General features: G+C 52.1%; 8 protein-coding genes across 8 annotated transcripts; 2 read left to right on the top strand and 6 right to left on the bottom strand.

The window, feature by feature from the left end:
* Positions 1 to 167: 167 nt before the first annotated feature.
* Positions 168 to 2,076, bottom strand: QC762_113970 (uncharacterized protein). Its single transcript, XM_062885822.1, has 2 exons — positions 1,154 to 2,076; positions 168 to 1,094 (listed from the first exon to the last, which is right to left on the bottom strand). Exons 1-2 carry the CDS (start codon positions 1,550 to 1,552, stop codon positions 231 to 233), a joined length of 1,263 nt encoding a protein of 420 aa, XP_062748724.1. The 5' UTR covers positions 1,553 to 2,076; the 3' UTR covers positions 168 to 230.
* A 128-nt stretch (positions 2,077 to 2,204) lies between these two features.
* Positions 2,205 to 3,197, top strand: LSM6 (U4/U6-U5 snRNP complex subunit lsm6). The gene is made up of 4 exons (XM_062885823.1): positions 2,205 to 2,449; positions 2,509 to 2,622; positions 2,688 to 2,837; positions 2,924 to 3,197. The coding sequence occupies exons 1-3, from the start codon at positions 2,338 to 2,340 to the stop codon at positions 2,708 to 2,710; spliced, it is 249 nt and encodes an 82-aa protein (XP_062748723.1). The 5' UTR covers positions 2,205 to 2,337; the 3' UTR covers positions 2,711 to 2,837; positions 2,924 to 3,197.
* Positions 2,688 to 3,844, bottom strand: QC762_113990 (uncharacterized protein; the record flags this gene model as incomplete). The annotated part of the gene is made up of 5 exons (XM_062885824.1): positions 2,688 to 3,126; positions 3,181 to 3,238; positions 3,329 to 3,384; positions 3,468 to 3,581; positions 3,621 to 3,844. The coding sequence occupies 5 exons, from the start codon at positions 3,842 to 3,844 to the stop codon at positions 2,688 to 2,690; spliced, it is 891 nt and encodes a 296-aa protein (XP_062748722.1).
* Positions 3,845 to 4,497: 653 nt separating this feature from the next.
* QC762_114000 (uncharacterized protein) lies at positions 4,498 to 5,172 on the bottom strand (the record flags this gene model as incomplete). Its single annotated transcript, XM_062885825.1, has 1 exon — positions 4,498 to 5,172. One exon carries the CDS (start codon positions 5,170 to 5,172, stop codon positions 4,498 to 4,500), a length of 675 nt encoding a protein of 224 aa, XP_062748721.1.
* Positions 5,173 to 6,373: 1,201 nt separating this feature from the next.
* QC762_114010 (uncharacterized protein) lies at positions 6,374 to 8,572 on the bottom strand (the record flags this gene model as incomplete). The annotated part of the gene is made up of 4 exons (XM_062885826.1): positions 6,374 to 7,036; positions 7,119 to 7,657; positions 7,725 to 7,787; positions 7,846 to 8,572. 4 exons carry the CDS (start codon positions 8,570 to 8,572, stop codon positions 6,374 to 6,376), a joined length of 1,992 nt encoding a protein of 663 aa, XP_062748720.1.
* Positions 8,573 to 11,573: 3,001 nt separating this feature from the next.
* Positions 11,574 to 12,764, bottom strand: PRE7 (Proteasome subunit beta type-6; the record flags this gene model as incomplete). The annotated part of the gene is given in 3 exon segments (XM_062885827.1): positions 11,574 to 12,261; positions 12,327 to 12,673; positions 12,690 to 12,764. 2 exon segments carry the CDS (start codon positions 12,431 to 12,433, stop codon positions 11,574 to 11,576), a joined length of 795 nt encoding a protein of 264 aa, XP_062748719.1. The 5' UTR covers positions 12,434 to 12,673; positions 12,690 to 12,764.
* A 39-nt stretch (positions 12,765 to 12,803) lies between these two features.
* Positions 12,804 to 19,200, top strand: STT4 (Phosphatidylinositol 4-kinase stt4). The gene is made up of 3 exons (XM_062885828.1): positions 12,804 to 13,248; positions 13,335 to 17,471; positions 17,533 to 19,200. The coding sequence occupies exons 1-3, from the start codon at positions 13,051 to 13,053 to the stop codon at positions 19,015 to 19,017; spliced, it is 5,820 nt and encodes a 1,939-aa protein (XP_062748718.1). The 5' UTR covers positions 12,804 to 13,050; the 3' UTR covers positions 19,018 to 19,200.
* Positions 19,201 to 19,210: 10 nt separating this feature from the next.
* On the bottom strand, positions 19,211 to 22,385 carry QC762_114040 (uncharacterized protein). Its single transcript, XM_062885829.1, has 6 exons — positions 21,712 to 22,385; positions 20,522 to 21,634; positions 20,353 to 20,451; positions 20,079 to 20,284; positions 19,867 to 20,008; positions 19,211 to 19,760 (listed from the first exon to the last, which is right to left on the bottom strand). Exons 2-6 carry the CDS (start codon positions 21,550 to 21,552, stop codon positions 19,646 to 19,648), a joined length of 1,593 nt encoding a protein of 530 aa, XP_062748717.1. The 5' UTR covers positions 21,553 to 21,634; positions 21,712 to 22,385; the 3' UTR covers positions 19,211 to 19,645.
* Between the last annotated feature and the right edge of the window lie 391 nt (positions 22,386 to 22,776).

Genomic DNA, 22,776 nt, shown 5'->3' with positions numbered 1-22,776 from the left:
GTGTGGATTTGCTGGGAACATTTGCTGGAATTCATGATGTGGAACGTATGCAAAGCAGTTACTAAATTGTATCTACTGGACAGACTGACATGATCTGAGGGGGTTGCAAAAAGCGGCGGGTAATATGAGTGTGAAATTACAATGCTCTTTGAGCGAAGCTATGATTTGCTAAGTATAGTGACAATGCGGTATCTCGTTCCTCCTGTCATCATTCCTCCCCTTTGAAACGCCTATTCTGCGGCGCTTGCCATCTTCTCCCTCTTTTTTTGCATCGCTGCCCTTGACCTCTCCAGCTGCCCTTCCAACGCCACCTTGCCTACCTCGTCAATCTTTTCCTCCACAAAACGCCGGATAACCTCCTCGTCATAAAGCCCATCCTCATTTTTGAAGTCTGGGCGGGAAACGAACTCGAACCCAGCTAAATCGCCATCCTCCATAATGATCTTCTTCAACCCAGACAGCAAGCAAACCCTATAATTCACATCCGTAACGTCGGCAGGTATTATCTCCTTGATCAACTTCCTCGTCGCCTCCACATTCTTCTGCAACCGCCACTCCTTCAGCCGTGCGTTCCACTCCACCTCCACGTCAAACGCGGCAAAAGCGTCCTCCTGCACCGAGGCGCGCATCTTCTTGACCGAGACATCCGACCTGACGTGCAGGCCCTGCTCCCGAAGACTGGGGATATACTCCTCTATCCACCTCCTGTACACAGCCCGCTGCCTCATCCTCTGCCGGTCATTGCTCTTGAGCTTTTTGACGCCTTCCTCGCCTCCTACAAGGCCAGCGCCATCGCCGTCATTTTCTTCCGAGGCGGGGCGGACAAAGAAGTAGCGGCAGGTGGTTACGTACTCGTAGAGGGCCTCCACCGTTGGGAAAGGCTTGCCGGACTTGAACGGCTCGAGACTGATGCCGAGGAAGGTGAGGATTGCGGTTGGGGATTTGGTGAGGAGGATTTTGGCCTTTTTGCGGTCGAATTTTTCGATTTCTGGGATGCGGATCCAGAGGGAGGATTCGTCTACTGTCAGGCCGAAGGGGCGGATGGTGGAGCCGAGGAGGTTCCAGAGGTCGCCGTGGCCGTGTTTGAAGAGGTACTGTTGAGGGGATGTTAGTTTGGGTTGTGTTCTGGGGGAAAGAAGGGGGGAGGGCTCACCCAGTTTAGCTCCTCTTCGTTCTTGCAGATACGGACGTCAACTTGGATGTGTTTTTGTCCGTTGGAGCCGGGCCAAGGGACGACTAGGTTTGTGGTGTTGTGGACGGCTTTGTGGAATTCTGCGCCTAGTGCTTCTCGGATCTTGGTGTGTAGTGTGGGCAGGGGCGAGGGAGTCGTGTCTTCATCGGAATCCTGAAGTGTGAGACGCCGCTCGTTTGCGACGAGGATGTCGATGTCGCCGTGGTCGGCTTTGGCAGGGCCCTCGACGGGGTTGGCCACGTGGAGGAAAATCTTTTCGAGAGCGGTATAACAGGATGCCTTTACCTGCTCGTAGATATCTATGGGCATGCGAGGAGTGTATGGAGGATTCTCCAGGTCTGAGAAGGCTGAGCCGCCCATGATGGGTGGAAGAGCTCCGGCTAATGGATAGAAGGTATATATTAAAGACCAGTAGAGTTAAATGAGAGTTTTGATAGAATCAAACGAGCAGGCTGGAAGTACTGTCAGGCTCTGGTGCTTGGCCGATGTGAGTGACCGACTTGAATAGCTTGACTGGGGGGACGATGAGGCCTACTGCAGAGCAAAGAAGGTGATGGTTGAAAAGAAAGTCGGGAATCAAGTTCCTGATACTTATGCCAGTCAAAATAGGAACCGCTCTCTATTCACTTATGAAATCTTGGTCAGTGGTGTGTGTCAGACCGGGCAGGTTGTTGATAGGTAGTGAATAAGGCTGGTCCAGATGAGATGGGTGAGTGAGTCACTTGGAGAAAATGAGACGAAAAAGACAAGAAGGAGGATTCTCGGAATTGCAGCAGATACAAATGTATCAAATTACTGGGAATTGGATAAAAATGTATGTATATACATGTCTCTTCGGTGAACTGCAGAGTTGGATCATATTGAGGCAGACATCTCATCCATCCATGTTGGTTGGTGAAACTGGAGTTGCACCTGCCTTCAGGGGGCCGCCGGAGCTTCCACGTGGCCCGTGCGTCTGTGTTGAAAGAGAAGAAAGTGGGCCCAGATTGCAATCACCACTGAACCACTCACCCCTTGCAACAACACATCACACTCAACTCATTCATTCACTCGACCCACTCATCCAGAATAGAGCCACGCTCAATTAACGACGTCGATTCTGCGAACAAACAGCCCAATAATATCAACCGGTCACTCAGTTAATCATGGAGAACGGCGCTATAACTCAGGGAGAGGGCAAGGACCCATCAGGCTGGCTCAGCGAAATCATTGGACATCCTGTCACAGTCAAGCTTAACTCAGGTGTTGTTTACAAGGGTGAGTCCCACCCAACTTTTGAGAGAGGACAATCCCACTGACAGATAAAATGAAAATAGGAGAGCTGCAGTCTGTGGATGGATACATGAACATTGCCCTGGAAAAGACCGAGGAGTATGTTAATGGCGCCAAGCGAAGAAGCTACGGCGACGCCTTTGTCAGAGGCAACAATGGTATGTTGTGACCACCTCACCGAATACACACATGAGTTTTGACTATGATTCTAATATGTTTCCAGTCATGTATATCGCTGCCGATTAAGAAGTTTTAATCTGTTATTCACTGCATCCGGCGGCCTGGGGGTAGGGTCTGATATCCTGCTGAGGAGTTTTGGGGGCTGGTGGATTGGAAGAAATCTCAAAGAGTCGAGCTTCTTGGTCCACACAAAGTAGGTAACGCCATGAAGAGCAATCTCTCCCTTCTCGTTCCTCTCAACATCTGGTGACTGAAGCGCCTCCTTGAACACCCTGACAGCCGCCTCTCTGTCTGACCCTTCCAGTATTGCCACCTGGCTGAGAGTGTTGATACGAGACCAAAGCGCACCCTCCGACAGCCACACCGTCCATTTCACGGTTTCCTCACTAAGTAGAAGCGCGAATAGTTGTTGGTTGTCCAAGGCACTTCTCCGTTGGCCATCGCGGAAACGAGGCTGGCCGTCGGATGATATGGAATAAATCCTGTTAATATTGATCTGCTCTACTATTTCTTCTTCCTGTCTGGAAAAGTCATACCATGAGTTCAGTTTCTCCTCCCACGTAGTCGTTGCCTTCCACTCACGGGATTTGTTGTCTTTGTTACCGTGACTGTTAGCTCACTGAACCGAGCCATCGAGCAAACATCATCAACTCACAATCTTCAATATTCCAAATCGCACCTAACCTCGCCCCTTTTTTAAGACTCGATGGGCTTCCTTCAACGTCTCCTCATTTGCGAACCTATTGTCCCCTCGTCGCGTTGATCAGTGTTCCCGAACAATATCTCTCTCTCACTTCCAAGACGCGACAAAAGAGAGGCTCACCAATGAAAGCTCTGCGCAGCAATATACCCATCCGCCCACTCGTCATCCTCCACCGCCAACCTTCCCGCATGACCATCCCTCACATCGACACCCTTTAGTTCCTTTCCCAGCGAGCTGACCCCTCATGTCCCCGTGGGGCTCAACGGCTATCACATTGAATCCCTCCTCTCGGTTGGCAAGCAGCTCGGTGAACTTCCCCGTGCCAGCGGCAATCTCGAGGATCTTGGTATTTTGCTTGCCCAGTAGTCCCAGCGCGGAAAGTAACGAAGTGACGGCTTCTTGAGGGTATGGGGCCGGTGGGTGTCGTAAGCAGGAGCGTTCTGGAAGCCTTGGCTCGCAGCTTTGGGGAGCCGGAACGAGATAGCAGTGGTGGACATGGTATCTTGGGAGGTCTTTTTGCAAAAATGTTGTATTTTTGTTGTCTCGTGGGAAAAAGGTGATCAATCTGATTGTACGTACGTTGTTTACTTACAGTTGGAGATACAGAGGTTACACTATCAGCTGGTATGCTTCCAAGAACATCATATCCGTCTTAGCTCCGGTGTCGTCAGCGAATGCGCAATTGATGGCATTGCCCTCCATTCATGAGAAGCTGTCGCTTCGTGTACACGATAGCCAATCATGAATAGGAACCGGAGCAGGCTCTTTGCACCTCAACCGCTGCACAATTCTTCTCGGTAACAATTCATGGAGAGACATGCATGTCAGATCACAGTCCAAGTCACATCAATCGAGGGAAAAGATTATAACGAAAACTTATCTTCATTCACTACCAAAGCCGTGAGACTACCATGTACTGTCAGGCACCAAATCTCATGCATGATCAATCATCCTCCTCCACAATCCCATTAACTAACCCGATACTGTGCCGAGTAAAATCCTCCGTATCTTGTGCGTGCCTAACTCGATACCTTCCAAAAGACGCCTAGCAATGCTCATAAGTACCAATTCCATAACACCATGCATTTCCATCACTCCGAGCAACTCATATCTTCCATGCCTCTCACTTGGCAAGTCCTCAGAACTGAATCTAGCAGATCGGAACCTTGTGGACCTGAGGCTTCTTCGCCTTGGGCACCACAACAGTCAAGATGCCATTGTCGAGGCCAGCCTTGACACCGTCGAGCTCGACCCGGCTGGGGAAGCTGAAAGTGCGGCTAAACTCGCCGATCGAGCGCTCCTGGAGCCAAAACTTGGTCTCGGGCTGCTTGTTCTTGTGGTGGGTGGCAGCCTCCTTGTTCTCGCCGGTCTTGACCACGGTGGTGGTGCTGGTGGCCTTCTCGTCCTCGGGCTTCTCATCCTCGACGGTGACCTTGTGAGAAGGGTGCTGGTCCTCGCCGCTCTCGGTGATGGCCTTGCTGGCTTGGCCGTTGTTCTCGAGGAGACCCGCGGGAGGGGTTCCGGCGGTGCGGGTTCTCTCCACCTTGCCCTTGATCACAATGGTCTGGGGGTCGGTGAACTCGATGCTGAGGTCCTCGCGGGCAATGCCAGGGAGCTCGCCGTGGAGCTCGTAGGCATCAACCGACTCGCTGATGTCGAACTTGGGGGTGAAGGTGCGAATGGCGCGGTGAGAGTTGCGGGATCCGTTCTGGTGGTTGTCGTTGCCGTTACCTTGGACTTCGCGCGAGTAGTTGTCAAAGTCGTCAAGGAGGCGGAAGAGGGGAGTGAAGCTGGGGTCGGCACCGTAGAAGCTGCGGGAGAACATTTTTAAAGAGTGGTTGAAGGTTGTTGTTGTTGAGTTGTGAGAATTGGAAAGTTGTTATGCAGTGCGAGGAAGATTGAAGTGCGTTTGAGAGCTGAGAGCTTGTTGTGGTTGCTTTGCTTTGCTTTGTTGTTGTTGATCTGAGGAGAAAAGAGTTGGAGAGGTTGAAAGAGATTCAAAGGCTTAAAATACTTGAGAGGAGCTTTGGTCAAGCCTGATGGCGTTTTCCACAAGCTTCAAGCCCACAGCAAAATGAAAAGAGTGTGATGCTACCTGTAGCTTCTAGAAAGGACCTGATGCTCCGGGCAGAAGCATGGCACGCTGCGGAAAGAGGTGTTTGCATCATAATGTGCTGCACACACTGCATTTGCAGGTCGACTTGCCAGAAACAAAAGGAAGGGGCTGACTTGCGAAGGCTCCAGAAGGTTCCAAAGTCCACCACAACTCATCCAAAAACAAATGAGAATCATCTTTAGACTTTCATACTGCCTAGCAAATGGACAAATCAGAACTGGAAATTACCTAGATTTTGCATGCTTTTTGCTCTTTCAAGAAGTCATACTTTGGCGTAGATACCCGGTGGCTGTTTCTGATATCGATGTGGCCAGGCCGGCGGTGATTCACACCATCGGAGTCATCAGTTGTTGAGCGAGAGGCGTTTACGCCATCTGCTCGCGTTCTACCTAGCTAGTTTAGCACACTCAGACGACCATGTTTTAGTTACGTCTTCCTTCAGCAAAACCAAAGGTTACCACAACCATCTGATATCGATGTTGAAGGTCAAGTTATCTTGATGGCGGCTAGACAGGGCATCCATGTTTCGGCACAGTTCCTGCCAAGACGGGAAGGGTGGGGCCACTCTTGACACCACAACCAAACCAGTTAGAAGCTTCGACAGCTTTCGGTGCACACTGCACTAAGTGATCCGTGTGTAACTAGTTAGCTGAGAAGGCACTGAGGCAGAAGACATGGGAAGCTTTACCCAAGCTTGATGCAGAGCTCATTGATGCCAGACTATGTACTGGAAGGTAAGACAAGCAATTAATAGAACAAGGCTGATTGTACACTATAGAGATGCCATTCAAAATACACGACGAGGGAAGCATGTCGCTGTCTCTAGTAGTAGGTACCATCGTACAAGTCTTTGCCATCCAGCAGCATCCTTCCAAGAGACTCGACACACAAAGCACCCATATCCAATTAATCACCTCATCAACACATTCGGCGGCATGGGGTAGCCACCGGCTGCCAGTGGGATTCCAGCCGTTGACACAGGGACATGCACAGGCACTGGCCCTGGCCCCATTCCTGGAATGATAGGCATGGCCGGACTTTGTATCCTGTTGAACAACCCAATCAGCCTCCTTCCAACTGAGGGCTCCAGCTCTGTTCCATCTCTGGCAATCTTCACCTCCCTGTTGGAGTTCCAGGGATTTCTAAGTCCCCTAGTCTTATAAAACGGAAGCCTCGCCGTTGACAACCACTCCAGTCGGAACGGCTTGCCCCATGCTTTAGACTCAGCACCAACCCCATTCTCTTGACCAACACCTTGGACACTTCCACCGTCCCCACCGACCGACCCACCGGATTCCTCATCTTGCCCGCCATCAGGCGTCTGGTCTCCGCGGTCTGCCTCCCAGAAAATGGTGCCGCGGGCAGAGTCATCGATAATCCGGCCCTTGGGCGCGAATTCGGTGGCTTCAGTGGCTATGGCCTTGGGAAGGTCAACATCAGCCGAGGACTGTGCCTTGGGTGCAAATTCTATCGCTGCTGCGGGGTCGTCGTTGATGGGAGATGTCATGCGGGCGTAGCCAAAGTATTCGCCAGATTTGTTTGCAGAGAACACGAGATAGACGTTGTCCGAGTCCTGTTTGAAAACACAGTTAGCCAGGTGTGTCCTGTACGTTGAAATAACGGAATCAGGTTGGGAACATGGCCAGAACACTTACTTTAAAGGCATTGTTGAGGGTCTCTTCGTTATGCGACTGAGTCGCCCATATATTCGTTTTGACACTCAGCTCCAAGTCCTCCACCGTCAGACTCTTGAGAACAAAGAACCTGTCCTTCTGAGAAGAACCACTTTCCACCTTGGGGCTTATTACACTCGAATCGGCAGCGGCCGCCGGCGTCGAAGAAGCGGGAGTTTTTGTTTCATCCGAATCGGCTCCAATAGTAGCAGCTTGTTCCTGAGCCGCTGTTACCGTCGGCGTTGACGAGATAGCCGGTCCTGTCGGTGCCGTGATACCGGCAGGTCCTTCTACCGTGCTTTTTCGCAACCGGCTGACCAGTCTGACAGTCATGAATTTGGAGTCGTGGAGTTTTCGTTGCGCCGCGATGCATGACTGTTCGTCCTTGAAGTTCGCGAACGCGCAGTTACTTTTCGAGATGAGGAACAGTGACTCCAGTCCATCAGCTTCCTTGCAGACGTGATGAACCAAGCTCATGAGCTCTGTCTGAGGAGGTAGGTTGCCGATCCATATGGCGTGGCCTGTTCAGGAGACTTTGTCAGTTCTTGTTGAGTCCGCCAGCACTCGGGAAGACTTGAGAACACTCACCACTCTGGCGCGGCTTTCGGGGAGGACCGCGAACAACATTATTTTGACGGCTTTCTGTCGAGGCTATTATTGTTTGGCATTAGCGATGAGACTTGCGTGCGGGACTAGTGAAGCAACTCACGCGTTCCATGATGGGCCGGGGAATGGATGGGAACCCCTTGATTGTTGAGATGCGGGTGTTGCGCACCAGCATCGAGGTGGTGCAGATTCGATTGCGCATACTGTCCAAGCATGAGCTGTGTTACTACATGCGGCGACTGCCCAGCAAAGTGTGCGGTCGGCGGGTAATAGTAGTGTGCGCCTGGGTGATGTTGTTGGTTCACAACAACATGACTACCATAGTAGTTTACATCTCCCCGAGGTGGCATGTTAGCACCCGCTGGCTGTTGGGGGGGTACGGGACTCGGGTAGTATTGCGCCGCCATATGCGGTTGTGGTATGTAATACTGAGGAGAAGGGGCCGCCGGTCCCATAGCGTTCGGTGCCCCATATTGAGAGACAGGGATTTGAGGCGCCGTTCCGGGGGATGATATTCCAGGCGCGTTATATCTCTGTGGGCTTTGTCCGTAAGGGCCCGGTCGGTATGCTTGCTGGGGCAGGGCGTTGGCCATGCTGCTCATATCGAAGCCCCCGGTTCTTTGTTGATGCGTCATTTCGAGTTGAGTTGCAAAGGCATGTTGCGATCCGGCGTCTGGCTGTTGTTGAGGGCGTGTCGAGGGGTACACGGACGGATGCTCAGCAGCGATGTGACCCGGCCCGAGACTTGAGGAGACCGAAAGCGTTCCCGGAGGGGCGTCTTGTCCGAGGAACTCTGTTGGAGCGCCGTGCTGGAGTGGTGTATCTCCCATTGGGATGCCAAAGGCTATCAAACCCAGCTTCAAGAGTCTATTTGGGATACCGCCACCCAGAGACCTGCTCAGCTCTCCTGCTTTTTCTGTGTTGTAGGGTGCAGATTATGGCAAGAAAGCAGTCTCTCAACAACACTCACACGACCCAAATGATGTCTCTAGTGGGAAGTGTGCGAGGGGGGGTGTAGAGGGCTTCTCGAACCTGACAGAATCCCAATCCTTTGGGAGGGAGATCGCCGTGGTTAAGCGTTAAATGCAAGGGCGAGTGAGGTTCGGGTACAGGGGTGTGTGATACTTTTGGGTAGGCTCTTGGGTGATGCACAGCTTCACTTGATTTCCTTTAAAACCCAGCTTTGACAGCTTGATGGCAAGGTCAGAAAGCCAGAAGGAGAAAAATCGAACGCCGAGGCAAGTCCACCGGGCAGACGATATCAAGATAGGGTTGATACCAAGCTAGGTAGGCACAGCCAGTAAACTCTTCGCCACGATACGATAGCACTCGGTAGGGCTGCTCCAATGGGTTGGACACACAAATCTGGCGGGGAAAATGCCCGGTATGTTTCGTCCGGGTCTAACGATGCGGCGGGTCGTTCATCTGCAAAGAGCAGGAGGAGACAGGGAAGTAGCGCGTGGAGGCGAGACAGAACGAGATCCTCCCAACTGGAGAGACACCGCGAACAAAACAGCGATCCGGTCCAGTGGTGTGGGCAGCAAGGCTCAGAAGTCAGGACCGGTTAGTGGATGATGTCGGATGAACCTTTTAAACTAACTTCACACGGCAGTAGCCCGAAGCTGTTATGACAGACAGACACGCCAGAGTTCCGTGAACAGGTGATATCTGCGCAGTTGTTTCGTCGTGCAATAGAATAACGGGGGGATTATGTTCAGTGGCGTAATGCGTAATGCTGGGAGAGCACGGCGGCGAAATGTGTCTATGGTTCTCAAATCTCTTCCCAACAACACCTGTCAAAGCCAACTTGCTCAAGGTGTACTGTGGTGCCCATTTTCTTGGCCAGAGACGTGGGTGAGCCCGTGGAACCAAAAGCTCCTCCTGGAACCCATTCAGGCAACGGTGTGGCCCTCTCGCGAACCCAGATGGGCGAGGGGGCCGCAGATCTGCTATTCAAGGCTTGTGGGTGGCCAAACCCACGCGCGGTAGGGTTCGGCATTCACGCAAGACTAGGGCTGGGGATAATTATCTGCATCTAGAACCGTGCCCGATCAACAGATTGGGTCTGGGAGGCGGTGCCCAGGCTCAACAAGTTCACAGGTCACATCGGGATTGGTTCACCGGGTTGGCGGGGAGTGCTAGACCTGGTCCTGGGCCGCCGTCCAGGCGAAGATGTGCAGTCGCTGTTGCTCGAGCGCCATCAAACTCGAGAGGCGCTTGATGGGAAGAAACATCGGGAATAAGATCGCTAACAGCGATGGCGAGGGAGGAGTCCGGATTGGACTGTGGAGAGAGTGGCAGTCATTATTGACAAAGCCGGGAAATACCACCCTGTTTGGGGTGTCACGGGTGTGTGGCTGAAGAAGAGGCGAACCAGGGGTATTTTTCGATGCAGGCGCTTGATGGGAATCAAGGGAATTTCCATTGACTGTAGGAGCCACACTCAGTCTCGAGACATGGGGGAGAGGGGCAAAGCTGCTCTAGTGTACCCTCACCCAGTTTGCCACCGCTTACCTTGAACAATAGTTATGATTTCAAACTGGAATGTACTTACCTAGTGTAGGTGCGATGTTTGGTCTCCTTGCCTTCCTGAACTCTTGGTATGCATGTATGCCCATTTGAGGAAAGAGATGAGAAGAGACAAAACACTTGTTTCGTCATACCCGTGAAGCAAATCGGGGATTATAAAGGTTTAGCGTACATAGCACATGTGTCCTCGTTGATCAACAAACAAGGCGGTCTCCACGGAGTGTACATCCCTACCTTGTAAGTCGTACCACAGGGCCGGTAGCAGAAAAGCGTATGTTGACATGTGCGTGGTGACGAACCGCTGTTCGCTAGGATCTTTCCGTGTTGGTAGGCACGTAGTGTACTCGATGGCCGAGGAAGACGGTAAGATATGTTCTGGTTTGGAATGTATAATCACATCAATACCTAGACCGAAGATGGCCTGGGACGAGAAGTCCATAGTCTTATTTCCAGAACGGTCAAGATATTGCGAACAATTAGTTTTGTACTGAGTGAAGACATTCGAGGTTCAAATAGAGCTATGCATGTTTTTGTTAACTAGATCGTCCCCTTTTCTTGGTTTTTGATAGCGCTCAGTTACGTCATAGGCAGAGGGGGTTGAGCATCTGATCTGTGCCACTGATAAAACTGTTAAGGCGCAACTCCAGTGGCCACCACGAGTACTCCACTGACGCAAACTCATTTAGATTAAAACCAGCTTTTGAATACCCTGTGGCCGTCATGGTTCCCCATGCGTAGTCTTCGGAGTGTCCCAATCAAGTTGAGCTTACACAGTAGCGGAGTTTCTTGGGGCAGATGTTGTTTCAGCTGTGAACTCAAAAGTAGTTATCAGACCATCAGATTGCATGACAGCATTTGAGGTGCTGGAGTATCAACGTGCACTATATTTGACTATGCAGGGCAGTTGTTTGATGTTTTGTTCTGGTTACCCCATTCCGCTAGCCAACGGGCACTTGTGCAGCACAATTTATCGTCATTTTCATGCGTCAGATTGTGGCACGCAATTGGCAGCCTAGCTGTGGCTTGCTGAAATCAAAATCGAGTGCGACATGGCCTGCCAAGCAATTTGTCCGGATCTCTTGCTCCGGACACTGTTAACGCATTCGGGACAATCGAAACCGTCGACATTTCAACAATACAACAAGCAGTCCACAGCCTGCAGAGATGGAAATAAGAGGGGCCTTTAAAAAATCATCATTGGTTTCGTGATTTTTGCATAGTCGTGACTCCAAAGTGTCAATGAGGCCAAGGCCCTTCTTTTTGCCTGCCCTTGGGTCACCGCCATAACAGCTATGGACCGCTCTAATCTCTCTTGAGCGGCAAAATGACCTCCTCAATCCCTTCCTTTGTAACAATCATCATCTGCAGTCCGTCGCCGACTTCAATATGACGCTCGACAGCCCCGTCAAAGGCATCCTTCACCAGAGTCTCGACCTCCTGACGAGTCAAAGGGCGTCGCTCGCGTTCTTGGAGAGCATGACCTTCACCGCTGCCCGGAATGAACTGGTTCTTGAAGTTGACTTGGTTGTCGAGGAATGGCATGATCAAACTGGCCGCGGCACCGCCTGCCCGGCATTGTTCCCGCTCGTAGCTGCCGACTGGATCGTATGAGTAGACGGCTCCCTTGCCCTCCTCGTCGAGGCCGCCAAGGATAGCATAGGCGTAGTATGGGAAGAACCGCTTCTGGTAAAGAATTGTCGACAGCCGCTGTGCACACGCCTTGACGCTCATGGGTTTCCCATGGCGGTAGCGGTACATTTTGCAAATGGCATCGAGCCGTTCCTTGAGAGCTTCCCCGTCCGCCGCAAACCCTACGACCGAGAGAACCAGTGTTGCATCACTCTGGTCGGAAGTTGTGCCGCCGATCTTGAACACCTTGGGGTGGAACCGAGAGTTGATACTGTAGCCCGAGGTCAAACGGGTATCGCCAGCCATGATGGTGAAGTCGGCGCCGGCGATGGCAAGGGTCGAGCCACCATTGTCAGTGTATCTGTGTTACAAGAAATGTTAGTCATGTTTCTGGCCGCGGAGAACAAACAGCTAATCAGAGCGTACGGGTCAAAGCGATGCTGTCGAGCTCCCTCGAGAGCGTTGAATTTGGGTGCCTCGCTGAACGAGTAGTTGGGCCCGTTCATGAGCGGGTTCTGGCTGAACATGGCCATCGTGGACGTGGTGGGGGAGTTAAGTTTTGGGGTGTTGCGGAATGGGGAAGACTGCAGATTGCAAAGCCGAGGGTAGTGAGAAATTTCAAGCAGGTAGGTAAGGTAGTTAGTGAGTGCTGATGCAAGCGACGTTGAAGCTGGCTACTAAAGCTGTGGTGATGCGGTCGGTCGTTGTTGTACAGATAGGTTGAGGTGGGACCTCTTTGGCGCGTCAGCCCTGCAGCCTGCTTCCCCAAAGCTCTGGTGCCGCTTGAGGCTGGAGGCTGGCCGCTGGCAGTTGCACCCGACAGAGGGAGCTCCTGATGACTCAGCACCGTTTTCCCGGGATGCCCCAGTTAATTGAAGATTGGCATTTGGGGGTCAGAACTCCACTAAAAGAAAGTGGGTAGTTATGAAGGTGCCCATCCACCAATCTCACCACCGCGCCGCCCCGTAATCTTTTCGTTTCAACATTTGACGTTAGGTTGTGATATTTAGACAGCCTCCCGGTCTGCGCAGGCAAAGCGTATCTTGTTCCCCGGGAAGCCTCCGGGCGCCTGAGAGTCTCGGAATCAACAACCACATCACCGTCCCCGTTCTCTACGAATGACACACGGCAAGAAACAGCCTACAACATCATGGCCCGTGACGTTCGGCGGAAGGCCTTAGAGCGCATCGCTGCCCTGGCAGCCTCGGACCCAGCGAGCACTTCATTCGACAAGTCAGACTTGGATAGACTATGCAGAGTTGCCCCCAGCCATAAACGATCTTTTTCTGGCGTCAATGGCCACAGTGCAGGAGGGCCCCCTTGGCCAGAAGCTGCCCGTATTCCCATGGTAGACTCCACCAACAGATACACCTCCAGTCCAGTCCCTGTGTCGTTTGTATGCTCTGGCTGACCTGACCCTCGCGCTCGACATAGACTATTCGCGAATATGAAGTTCTTATTGCCCTTTGCAAGTCGGCGCCGGCTTTGCGCAGTGCCCAGAGCGCCCAGAAACTGGCCCGTCACCTTGTCCCGTATCTGCTCGACTCCCATGTTCAGGCCTTCGCCCATTCCCCCTTTTTCCGCAAGATCGAGCCGTCTCCTACCGAGTCACTGAGCTATCACGTTACCGCGGCTTTACTGTCCCTCGGAAATCGTCATGCCGATGTGCAGCAGACGGTGGCCGACAGCATCTCTGCCTTTCTCAATGCTTGTGCCCATGCCACCGAGAGTGTTTCTCCAACTGACGACGACCCAGCCGCTTTGGAGGATGCCACAAGAACAGCGACTATTACCGTTGCCCTGCTGGGATTCCTGGACGCTGCTTGCGCTCAAACAAGTTTCTGGAGGACCGGCAGCCGCCTCGGCCTTGTTTCTCGGTTGCGAGACCTCCTGTCGCAACCCTTTCTGGTCGCCGTAGAAACCGCCTTCTCCATTATACGGAACTTTCACTCACCAGATCGCCATGTCAAACAGTGGAGGCGATGGACGCACCATTACGAGGATGCCGGCCGTCCATTGGGGGCCATGCTGCTGCAAAAGAGCTTCATGAAGCTCCTAGTGGCGGCAACCTCTCTTTTGGTCGCTGAAGAGGATGCTTTGCGGGAGACGCACATTCTGGACATCATCATGTCTGGCCGTGGCTTGCGCAGACCCCTTACGGCAAGGAGTTCCGAGGGAGACTTTCGTTCTGTGGAGCTGTATGCAACCGTTGCCATTGACCAAATGAACTACCTGGAATCCAGCGCAGATTTTGACAGCCTTCTGCCCGCGAAACAGAAACTTGCGTTTGCTGTCAAGGCTTATGCTCTGGTCAGCTACTTGAATGCGTGCACCCTCAACGAGGATGCCGCAGATGGCGAGGTCCTCATGGCGTGGCTAGAAGAAGCACTTGGCGACCCGTCCGGTATGGCAAATCATGAATTGGCGTCTGTGGTCCTCAAGTCCATGGCTTTATTGTGCAAGGTCTCTCCTTCATACGCCATCAATGTCAGCCGCCTGCTTCCTCGATTTATCGTCCAGAGCGGCGCCAAAAGTCATATTGTGGTGGTGGCATCAAAGTGCCTCGCCTTCGTCCTGCAAATGCTTTCCAAGGACGCCGTTATTACAACACTGTACACACTCGGCAACGTCTTGAGTCCCGGCAACGAGCGGGGACTTCCTGGCGGTCCCAATGGAGATGGCCAGGACTCTTCTCAAATCTACGCTGGCAGACAGTCGACCGGCAGCTCCATATCCTTCCAGTTCTCTGGCGAAGAGGAGTCGGCCATTGTTCAGGGTAACGTGGTTCAGGCAATCTGCGAGATTGCAAGCGCGTGTAAGGACGAAAAGATTACCGGTCTCGCTCAGTCAATGCTTGCACAAAAGATCGTTAAGCTAAGCACTCCAGTCGATGCGCGGATCATTACCGGTGCTGCCAGTCTGGCTCTCAGCGGGGGGCAATCTGAGTTTCGCTACCTTTTGAAGAAATACGCCAGCGTGGCGCATGATGCCGTCGTCGAGCACAGAGAGGCACTTTTACACTCTGTCATGAAAGCTCGTAATCATATTTCAGCCAACATACGAGCAGACTCCCCGCTCTACGACACCTACCTAGAGCACTTGCTCGACGGCATCATCTCACAGGGAGACGCACATACGCACCAGAACCACACAAGGGACTCTGAGTTGGAGTTGGCTGCGCGTGAAATTGCCCAGCTGCTGCCTCCTCTGGCGACCTTTATGTCAGCCAATGACTTTTCCCTGAACGACGCCGCCGATGATGATAGACGTTCCATGCTTCGTGACGCATGGTTCAATATCGTCGTCCATGGCTTTACCGCGTCGACAGCCCGCGGAAAAGAAAGCATGAAGTATCTGAGGATCATGGCGATACACTCCCCGCCTTTGGTGTTGGAGAACCGCGGGGAGGAGAACGAAAGCGATATTGACCTAAATCCCATTCTCCGCAGAGGGGAAAGTACGGACCGGGAGTCTCTGATGAAGAAGCACCTTGCCGAATTAGTCCCCTCACGGAGCAGCGAGATCAAAGGATTGAGCTATCGCAAGACTGTTTTTCTTCACGCGGCTTTCTTGGTTGAGAGTTTGCGGGCAGATGCTGGAGATTGTACCAAAGCACTCTCGTACTTCCTCGAGCCCAGCATGAGGCGAGGTGATGTGAGCAGGACCATGGATGGTATCATGAACGCTGTCGTTGACCGCTACCTCGTCAAAACTATCAACGCTACGAACCCCGCCTTCACTGCGCAATATGCAGCCACGCAGCTCGCCAAGATCTTTTCCAGTTGCTGTCACCGAATTGAACGGGTTCAGCAAGCTGCTTTTAGCTGCGCTGACCGCATGATTGATGCGATACCCTCAGCCTTGTGCCAACGATCCTCGCTGTTTGCGCTACTCGAGCTCCTGACCCTGATGTGGTCCAGTTGCCTGGAAGCCGAAATTGATCGGTACGAGCCTCGAACCACCTTCAAGTCGAACAAGGGGGACGTCGTTGTGGAGCTTTCGGACGACTACCAGTTCAGACAGCTTACTCTCCAGAACTTGTATCAAAAGGCCAAACGGTGGTTGTCAAGTGCCATCAGTATTGCGCCAGCCGATGTCAAAGGGTTGCTCCAGACCTACCTCTCCGAATTTGATGACGATAGCGCTTTCGGTCACATCTCACTTGGCAGATCATTTGCTGTTGAAGTTGGCTCGACCATTCCATCCACGGATCAGAGACTTGGCTCGCTTGACAGGCTTGGGGACTGCCTCATCAATACCGCCTCTGATTTTATGGCACAATACACTACGCGCCAGGAGTACCGATACTCTGAGGCACTTCCTGACCAGAGCATGGAATGGATGAGCCTCATGAGATCAGATCGCAGGGCCTCATACCTCCCATCTCCTGGCAACGAAAGCGCAGATGCGAACACGGCTCTTGCCCACATTGAGAAGCGCGCGCTGAACCGCAAAATTACATCAGTGACAGACGTCCGCGATATCCTTCGCCGCGCGGCCGCCCTCCTCTGCCGGAGCAATCGTGACGAATGCTCCATTGCACATTATCTTGTCAGCATACCCTTTTCCATGTTCACCAAGCAGTCCATCAAACTCGGAATCTCTCTTTGGCTGGGGGTCATGAACGAAAACCCCCGAATGGAGCCACGTATCCTGGCCGAGATTGTTCAGCAATGGGAGTTCACCATCCAGAAGAAGATGGGCCTTTTCAGTCCAACAATAGCTAGCCCAGATCCGTTCTTCCAGAGGCAGGAATTCGCCCCGAGTGACAGCGCCGCGATGACGAAGCGCAAACAGACGGTTCACAACCTTCTAGCACCTCACTCAAGGCTATTGCAGTTCCTCAGCAGTCATTACAATGCCACCCGTCTGGGTAACCCTGACACGAACCACATGTTCCTCCGCCTCCTTGATGTGACACTTGAGGCTGTCAAGCACTCAACACCACACCCAATGGCAAGAGAAATTCGGTTTCAGGTTGTCCTTCTTGGCCTTCGGGTACTCAAGACCAGCTCGACCATGGGCGCGATTGCACAATATCGTCTGAAGGATCAGATTCTGTCAGCGGGCTTGGGTTGGTTCGAAGCTCCACCGCGCTGGTCGTTTGGAAGCAACATTCTCCAGCTCAAGACCGAAATCTATCTGATCTCTGATGTCCAGACTGCCCTGGCTGCCACCACGAATATTGGTGCACAATCCGCTGGGAGCATCAAGTCCCTTGCGGCCAAAGAAAAGCTCCTTGGACTGCTTTTGGACAGCGAGCTTTCTCGACTGAGCGTCTGGGTTCGCCCAATTGACTCGTCACGACCTCCATCAACCTTCCATCACCACCACCATCATACCGGCAAAGAAAGTCCATTTGAGGCTAGCATTCACCCCTTGATCCGAACAGCCTGGGCGGAGAGCCCATCTCTAGCCGTACATTTGGCAAGCAGGTTCCCGTATCCACGTATCCTTAAGGAGGTCCGCTGGCTTTTGCTGAACTTTCCCGCCAAGGCTATCAAAGAACCCGAGGCACTGCCTATTCTTATCGATGGTTCCCTTCCAGAGGACGTCACTTTCCAACTCAAGGTCAGCCTTCCCTCGCCCACTGTTCGGTATGAACGCCCATGCTAACTATTACCCTCTTTAGTACATGTTGTTCTGGGCTCCTGTTAATCCAATCACTGCCGTGACGCTGTTTTTGCCAGCATACAAGAATCATCCTTATCTTATTCAGTATGCTATGCGAGCATTGGAAAGCCACTCAGTGGATGTGACATTCTTTTACGTCCCTCAGATCGTACAGACTCTGCGCTACGATGCCTTGGGCTATGTCGAACGCTACATCCTCGAAACCGCACAGTTTTCACAGCTCTTCGCCCATCAGATCATTTGGAACATGAAGGCCAATGCTTACAAAGACGACGACTCGCAGATCCCCGACGCCATCAAACCGACGCTGGACAAAGTCATGGGCCACATGGTGGACAGCTTTTCGGACGAGGATCGTGAGTTTTACGAGCGCGAGTTTTCCTTCTTTGACGAGGTAACCAGCATCTCGGGGAAGCTCAAGCCGTTGATCAAGAGATCAAAGCCAGAGAAGAAGCAAAAGATCGAAGAGGAACTGCGAAAGATCAAGGTCGAAGTTGGGGTCTACCTTCCCAGCAATCCTGATGGCTCGGTCATTGGTATTGACCGTAAATCCGGTAAACCGCTACAGAGCCACGCCAAAGCACCCTTCATGGCGACCTTCCGTATCAAAAAGAAGAAGCCCGAGCTTGATGAGGCCGAGGAGCTGCTCGCGGAACCGGTACAAGAGAACCAAAGTGCCGATCACGACAACACAATTGAGGTTTGGCAGTCAGCCATCTTCAAGGTTGGCGATGATTGTCGGCAGGACGTGCTCGCCCTGCAGATGATCGCTGCTTTCCGAGGCATTTTCCACAGTGTTGGCCTGGACGTCTACGTGTTTCCCTACCGCGTCACGGCGACAGCGCCAGGCTGCGGCGTCATTGACGTTCTTCCCAACTCCATCTCACGCGACATGCTGGGCCGTGAAGCCGTCAATGGTCTCTACGATTACTTCATCTCCAAGTATGGCAACGAGGATTCGCTTCGGTTCCAGCAGGCACGCAACAACTTTGTGAAGAGTATGGCTGCCTACTCGGTCATCTCGTTTCTGTTGCAGTTCAAGGACCGCCACAATGGCAATATCATGATTGATGACGCCGGCCACATCCTCCACATCGATTTCGGCTTCTGCTTTGACATCGCGCCGGGCGGTATCAAGTTTGAGCGCGCGCCCTTCAAGCTGACGTCCGAGATGCTTGCCGTGATGGGCGGTGGTGCAGATACACAATCCTTCAAGTGGTTCGAAGAACTGTGTGTCAAGGCATTTTTGGCGTCTCGGCAGTACACGGAGAAGCTCTCGCAGATTGTGCTACTCATGATGGACAGCGGGCTACCTTGCTTCAAACCGGAGAGCGTCAAGCACTTCAAGGAGCGTTTTGTGTTGGACAAGACCGAACGTGAGGCCGCCGAGTTTATGAAGGGCCTGATTAAGAAGAGCTACGGCAGCTACTCGACCGGCATATATGACCAGTTCCAGCTGTTGACGAACGGCATCCCATACTAATTTTGTGTTTTTGGCATCATATAGCTGCGTTTTTTTATTGTTTATGGGGGGTTCTGGATGTGTTGGTGGAATAGAATAGCTTCGGAGATGATCTAATAGCCTTGTTGCATTTTACGTATGGATACCATTGACAGAGATAATAAAGTGTGGCATTCTGATTCGTTTAAACACGAGGACTTTATCCAATACCAACCTTGGCAGTGTCTATGATTCGTGTTCCACTTTACACCACTGAACCCTGTTTGTTTGTCTAGCACGGCACAGCCAAGGCCAATATCGCCAGTCGAGTAATTTATCTCTCAACGATCACAGTCAAAAAGATAAATTCGAAAAAGGCCCTGGTTAGTGAAGAATAGCTCGATTCAACCCTAGAAATCCGTGGTCTTAGCATCTCGGTACGATCTGGAAATCCTCCACCAGAAGTACACGCTAGACAAACAAACAAGGTCGGTGGTGTATGTACTGGGTATCTCTTGAATAAATCCGAGTGGGTTTGGGTCAAGAGCAATCTGCATGGCCCACCCACAATCATGTGCTTTTACATTCATGTGTTTAGATTGTCCATGCACTCACCCACCAAGCTGCTAAACGCTCTTGGTTATACGTAACCTCCAGGTCTCGTCATAGCTTAAGAAGACCCTTGTTGCTGCATGTGTGTGGGAAGATTATACGTTGCGTAGTCGACATGGACAAACGCTCTGTCAACAATGGGGACCGACTCCAGAACGTATTGCAAGCTCTCGCTGGTGGATGAAAATTGTTTTAGCGGGGGAGAGAAAAACAAACCTAATGTGCGTATACTTGATTGCAGCTCGCGCAGGAGGGGAGAGAGAGTGCTTTGAATCTTACCTCAGGTCGTGGCTGTCTTTCAATGGAGTGCTGGCGTCGAGGACGATGTCGACCTCGACGTTGAGCTTATCACCGGCATGGTAGGCTTGTAGGCCCTGGATTTGCTTGATGGTTTTTGCGAAGCGCATGGTGAGGTAGAGGACTATAACAAGTCAGGTGGGTCAGCGAGGTATGAATTCAGACAAAACAGGGAGTGGTAGTCAGGGTCTCACGAATGTTTCTCTGGTCTGCGGTAGCAGAAAAGCCCGAGAGGTGGCGGATATGTTCGTAGGATGTTTGAGACCAGTTATAAATGACAACGCCGGAGAGCAAAAGGCCGCCGAGAGCATCTAGCCACCATACACGTGCCCAATAGCCCACAATAGGGAAGGCAATGGATCCGGCGTTGAATATCACATCTGTACTCGCATCTGCCGCACTAGTTTTTGCGCCTGTCAGAAACTGCTGCTCACAACACAGCGGGCATCGAGAAACCAGGAAACTTACAGGGCCTGTACGCTCGAGTTCTTCACCATGCGACACCAAAGCCAGCACAACCCTTTGATGACAATGGTACCAAACATGATTCCAATTGCAGCATTTCCCCTGAGAGACTGTTAGCAACCGAGCATTGACATGTGTATCACGACTTTTTGAAATGCCTGGATCTACTCACAGTTCAATGATGTGACGATCGGGAGAAAGAAGACGCTGGATGGCCTCCAGAGCAACTTGAACGAACGAAGTAATCATGATCACGGAAAAGACAAGAACACCCAAAGGCTCAAGTCTCCGCCTTCCGATCGGATATCGATATTGATCCTGCTGGCGAATGAGAACCGTGGTCACCCATACGATGACGGTTGAGATGAAGTCAAGAACCGCGTCCACCAAGCTGGCCAGCACCGAAACCGACGGGACGCTGATGATGACGGCAATTTTGCCAGCTAGGAGAATAACATTGGCAGCAAAATTGATGTAGATAGCCAAGGTGACAATGGGGGCATCGCTGTCGACGAGGTCATCTTCAAGCCATGGGATTTCAGGCTTGGCACGCCCTCCGTTTTCAAAGTCGTCGTCGTCGTCCACAGCTGCCCCGCCGTTGCTTTGAAGTAGAGGAGTCGTCTCGGTAGACCGGTAAATATCCTTTGGGGTCCGCTTTACCTTGCGCGCGGGCTCCCGTGACGTGGTTGGTGAGTTTTCCGTGATGGTGGCGGGTATCTCGACACCGCGAAAGGCAGATGCGGGCATGTTGTTGTACTCATTGAGCAGGTCATGAGGCAAAGATGAGTCCAGGAGGCGGTCAATGTAGAGATACTGTTGGACCAGGAGGTTGACGCGTTCATAGTACTCGCGTATATCCTTCTTCATAGCGGCCAGCTCCTCTGGGGTCTTCCAGTATTTTTCCCATCGATATCGTGGGTTGCTATTTCCGATCAGGCGCATGCTGCGCATGTGAGAGCTGTTCAAGATGGCACTCATGCGGCGCTCATCTCGCCTATGCGCCTCATCTTCAACCGTTTCAGTCGCGCCTTCTTCCTCATCGCGGCCACCAAAAGACAAAGGGTTTGCTAATGCTGCTGCAGGTCGATTCCTGATCAGCGAAGCCAGCGCCCCGTGGCCCATGGGCGCAATTGGCGGTTCATCTTGGAGGAGAAGAAATGCAGAGCGCGGGAACATGGGGCGCGTTGTCGGTGGCGAACTCATCTTGTTCACCTTGACTTGTGTGTTGATAACCTGACGAGCCCTTTTATGTGAGAGAGAATTTGGAGGGAAAAGAAAAAAGAATCTGGAGAAAGTGTCGGTCAGCTCTGATCCACTCACTGGCTGCAACGGTTCAAAGCAACAAGCCAGAGGAAAACCCACTGGTGAACGGCGTGGTGTGCTTATCAGCAGTCGCAGTTATCAGATTGACGCTCTTGTCGGCTCGTTTTCTCAGAGAACCTGTACAAGTCTAGACCCAGGTTCTTGGCTTCCTGATGATGAACGGAACAGAGAAAACGGTGCGGGTAACCTTTTTCCCCGAGCAGCCTCTCTTCTCAAGTCAGTAACGCTGGCCTTGTTCCTTTTTCACCAAACGCTCAAGGTTCAACGGCCTGCTGGAAGGCGAAGCAGCTGCTCTCAAACCAGGGTAGTAGTGGTGGTGGCGACGCCACCTCAAAAGGCTCCACCAAAAGTTCAAGCTAAAACGCCTCCTGAACTCCAAAACGACATAATTGAAACACAAACGGTGCGCAATGAAGCAGCGAGGAGCAGTTTGTCTTGAATACACAAGATAGCTATGTTATAAATATGGATGGATATAGTATCAAAAGTTGGCAATGTGTGGGAGGTGATGATACCTGTTTATCCACTCACCTCCACTGGCTTGGCTCTCTGTTTTATCTGATCCTGATGCCGTCCGGATTTGGCCAAGGTGAAACTTGTCTCTTCACGAGAGCAATCCGACCAATTGCCACTTGCCTGAGGGTGAGGCCGAGAGCTGAGGACTCAGGACTGGACGGAGGTCGACGGCGATCGTCCGCCTTCGGCAAGCTGCGAAGTCCAGGACGGGCATCGTGCAGCGACACGCCTTTTGATTGGTGCAACAACACCAGGGCCATCCAGATTCATATCAAGCTTTTGTGGTGCAGTCTCGGCCTGCACTATATGGATTCTTTGGATATATCTGTATCAAATCCTGTCTGCCAACATGCTCATTGCCCCTCTTGAAGCCATCCATTGTCTGAAAACTCTCGTCTTTTGCCCCTCGAGATACCCCCATGTCTTGACTCGATGTCACAATCGGATTGCGCAATCGAAATGTATTCTGCCGCTCTACAGTTGGCCGCATCCCAGGACAGACATCGCGAATACTAAGGTAGGTGTGCTTCCACAACAGCAGAAAGGCGCAACGTGAAAAGCGCCGGACAACCTCGCAGTTCCGTACTC

Source organism: Podospora pseudocomata, assembly GCF_035222375.1.
Source record: "Podospora pseudocomata strain CBS 415.72m chromosome 1 map unlocalized CBS415.72m_1, whole genome shotgun sequence".
NCBI lineage: Eukaryota > Fungi > Ascomycota > Sordariomycetes > Sordariales > Podosporaceae > Podospora > Podospora pseudocomata.
Note: the sequence above shows the minus strand (reverse complement) of the source record. Positions and strands in the feature narration are given on the sequence as shown.

Excerpts from the sequence above, each read along its gene's own strand:
- STT4 (XM_062885828.1), top strand. The coding sequence starts at position 13,051 with ATGGCCCGTGACGTTCGGCGGAAGGCCTTAGAGCGCATCGCTGCCCTG. Across the intron at positions 13,249-13,334 it reads AAGCTGCCCGTATTCCCATG|ACTATTCGCGAATATGAAGT; the intron begins GTAGACTCCACC and ends CGCTCGACATAG. Across the intron at positions 17,472-17,532 it reads ACGTCACTTTCCAACTCAAG|TACATGTTGTTCTGGGCTCC; the intron begins GTCAGCCTTCCC and ends TACCCTCTTTAG.
- QC762_114040 (XM_062885829.1), bottom strand. The coding sequence starts at position 21,552 with ATGAGTTCGCCACCGACAACGCGCCCCATGTTCCCGCGCTCTGCATTT. Across the intron at positions 20,452-20,521 it reads GATCGTCACATCATTGAACT|GGGAAATGCTGCAATTGGAA; the intron begins GTGAGTAGATCC and ends ACAGTCTCTCAG. Across the intron at positions 19,761-19,866 it reads AAAGACAGCCACGACCTGAG|CGAGAGCTTGCAATACGTTC; the intron begins GTAAGATTCAAA and ends TTCATCCACCAG.
- LSM6 (XM_062885823.1), top strand. The coding sequence starts at position 2,338 with ATGGAGAACGGCGCTATAACTCAGGGAGAGGGCAAGGACCCATCAGGC. Across the intron at positions 2,450-2,508 it reads CTCAGGTGTTGTTTACAAGG|GAGAGCTGCAGTCTGTGGAT; the intron begins GTGAGTCCCACC and ends AAATGAAAATAG. Across the intron at positions 2,623-2,687 it reads CTTTGTCAGAGGCAACAATG|TCATGTATATCGCTGCCGAT; the intron begins GTATGTTGTGAC and ends ATATGTTTCCAG.
- QC762_113970 (XM_062885822.1), bottom strand. The coding sequence starts at position 1,552 with ATGGGCGGCTCAGCCTTCTCAGACCTGGAGAATCCTCCATACACTCCT. Across the intron at positions 1,095-1,153 it reads ACGAAGAGGAGCTAAACTGG|TACCTCTTCAAACACGGCCA; the intron begins GTGAGCCCTCCC and ends TCCCCTCAACAG.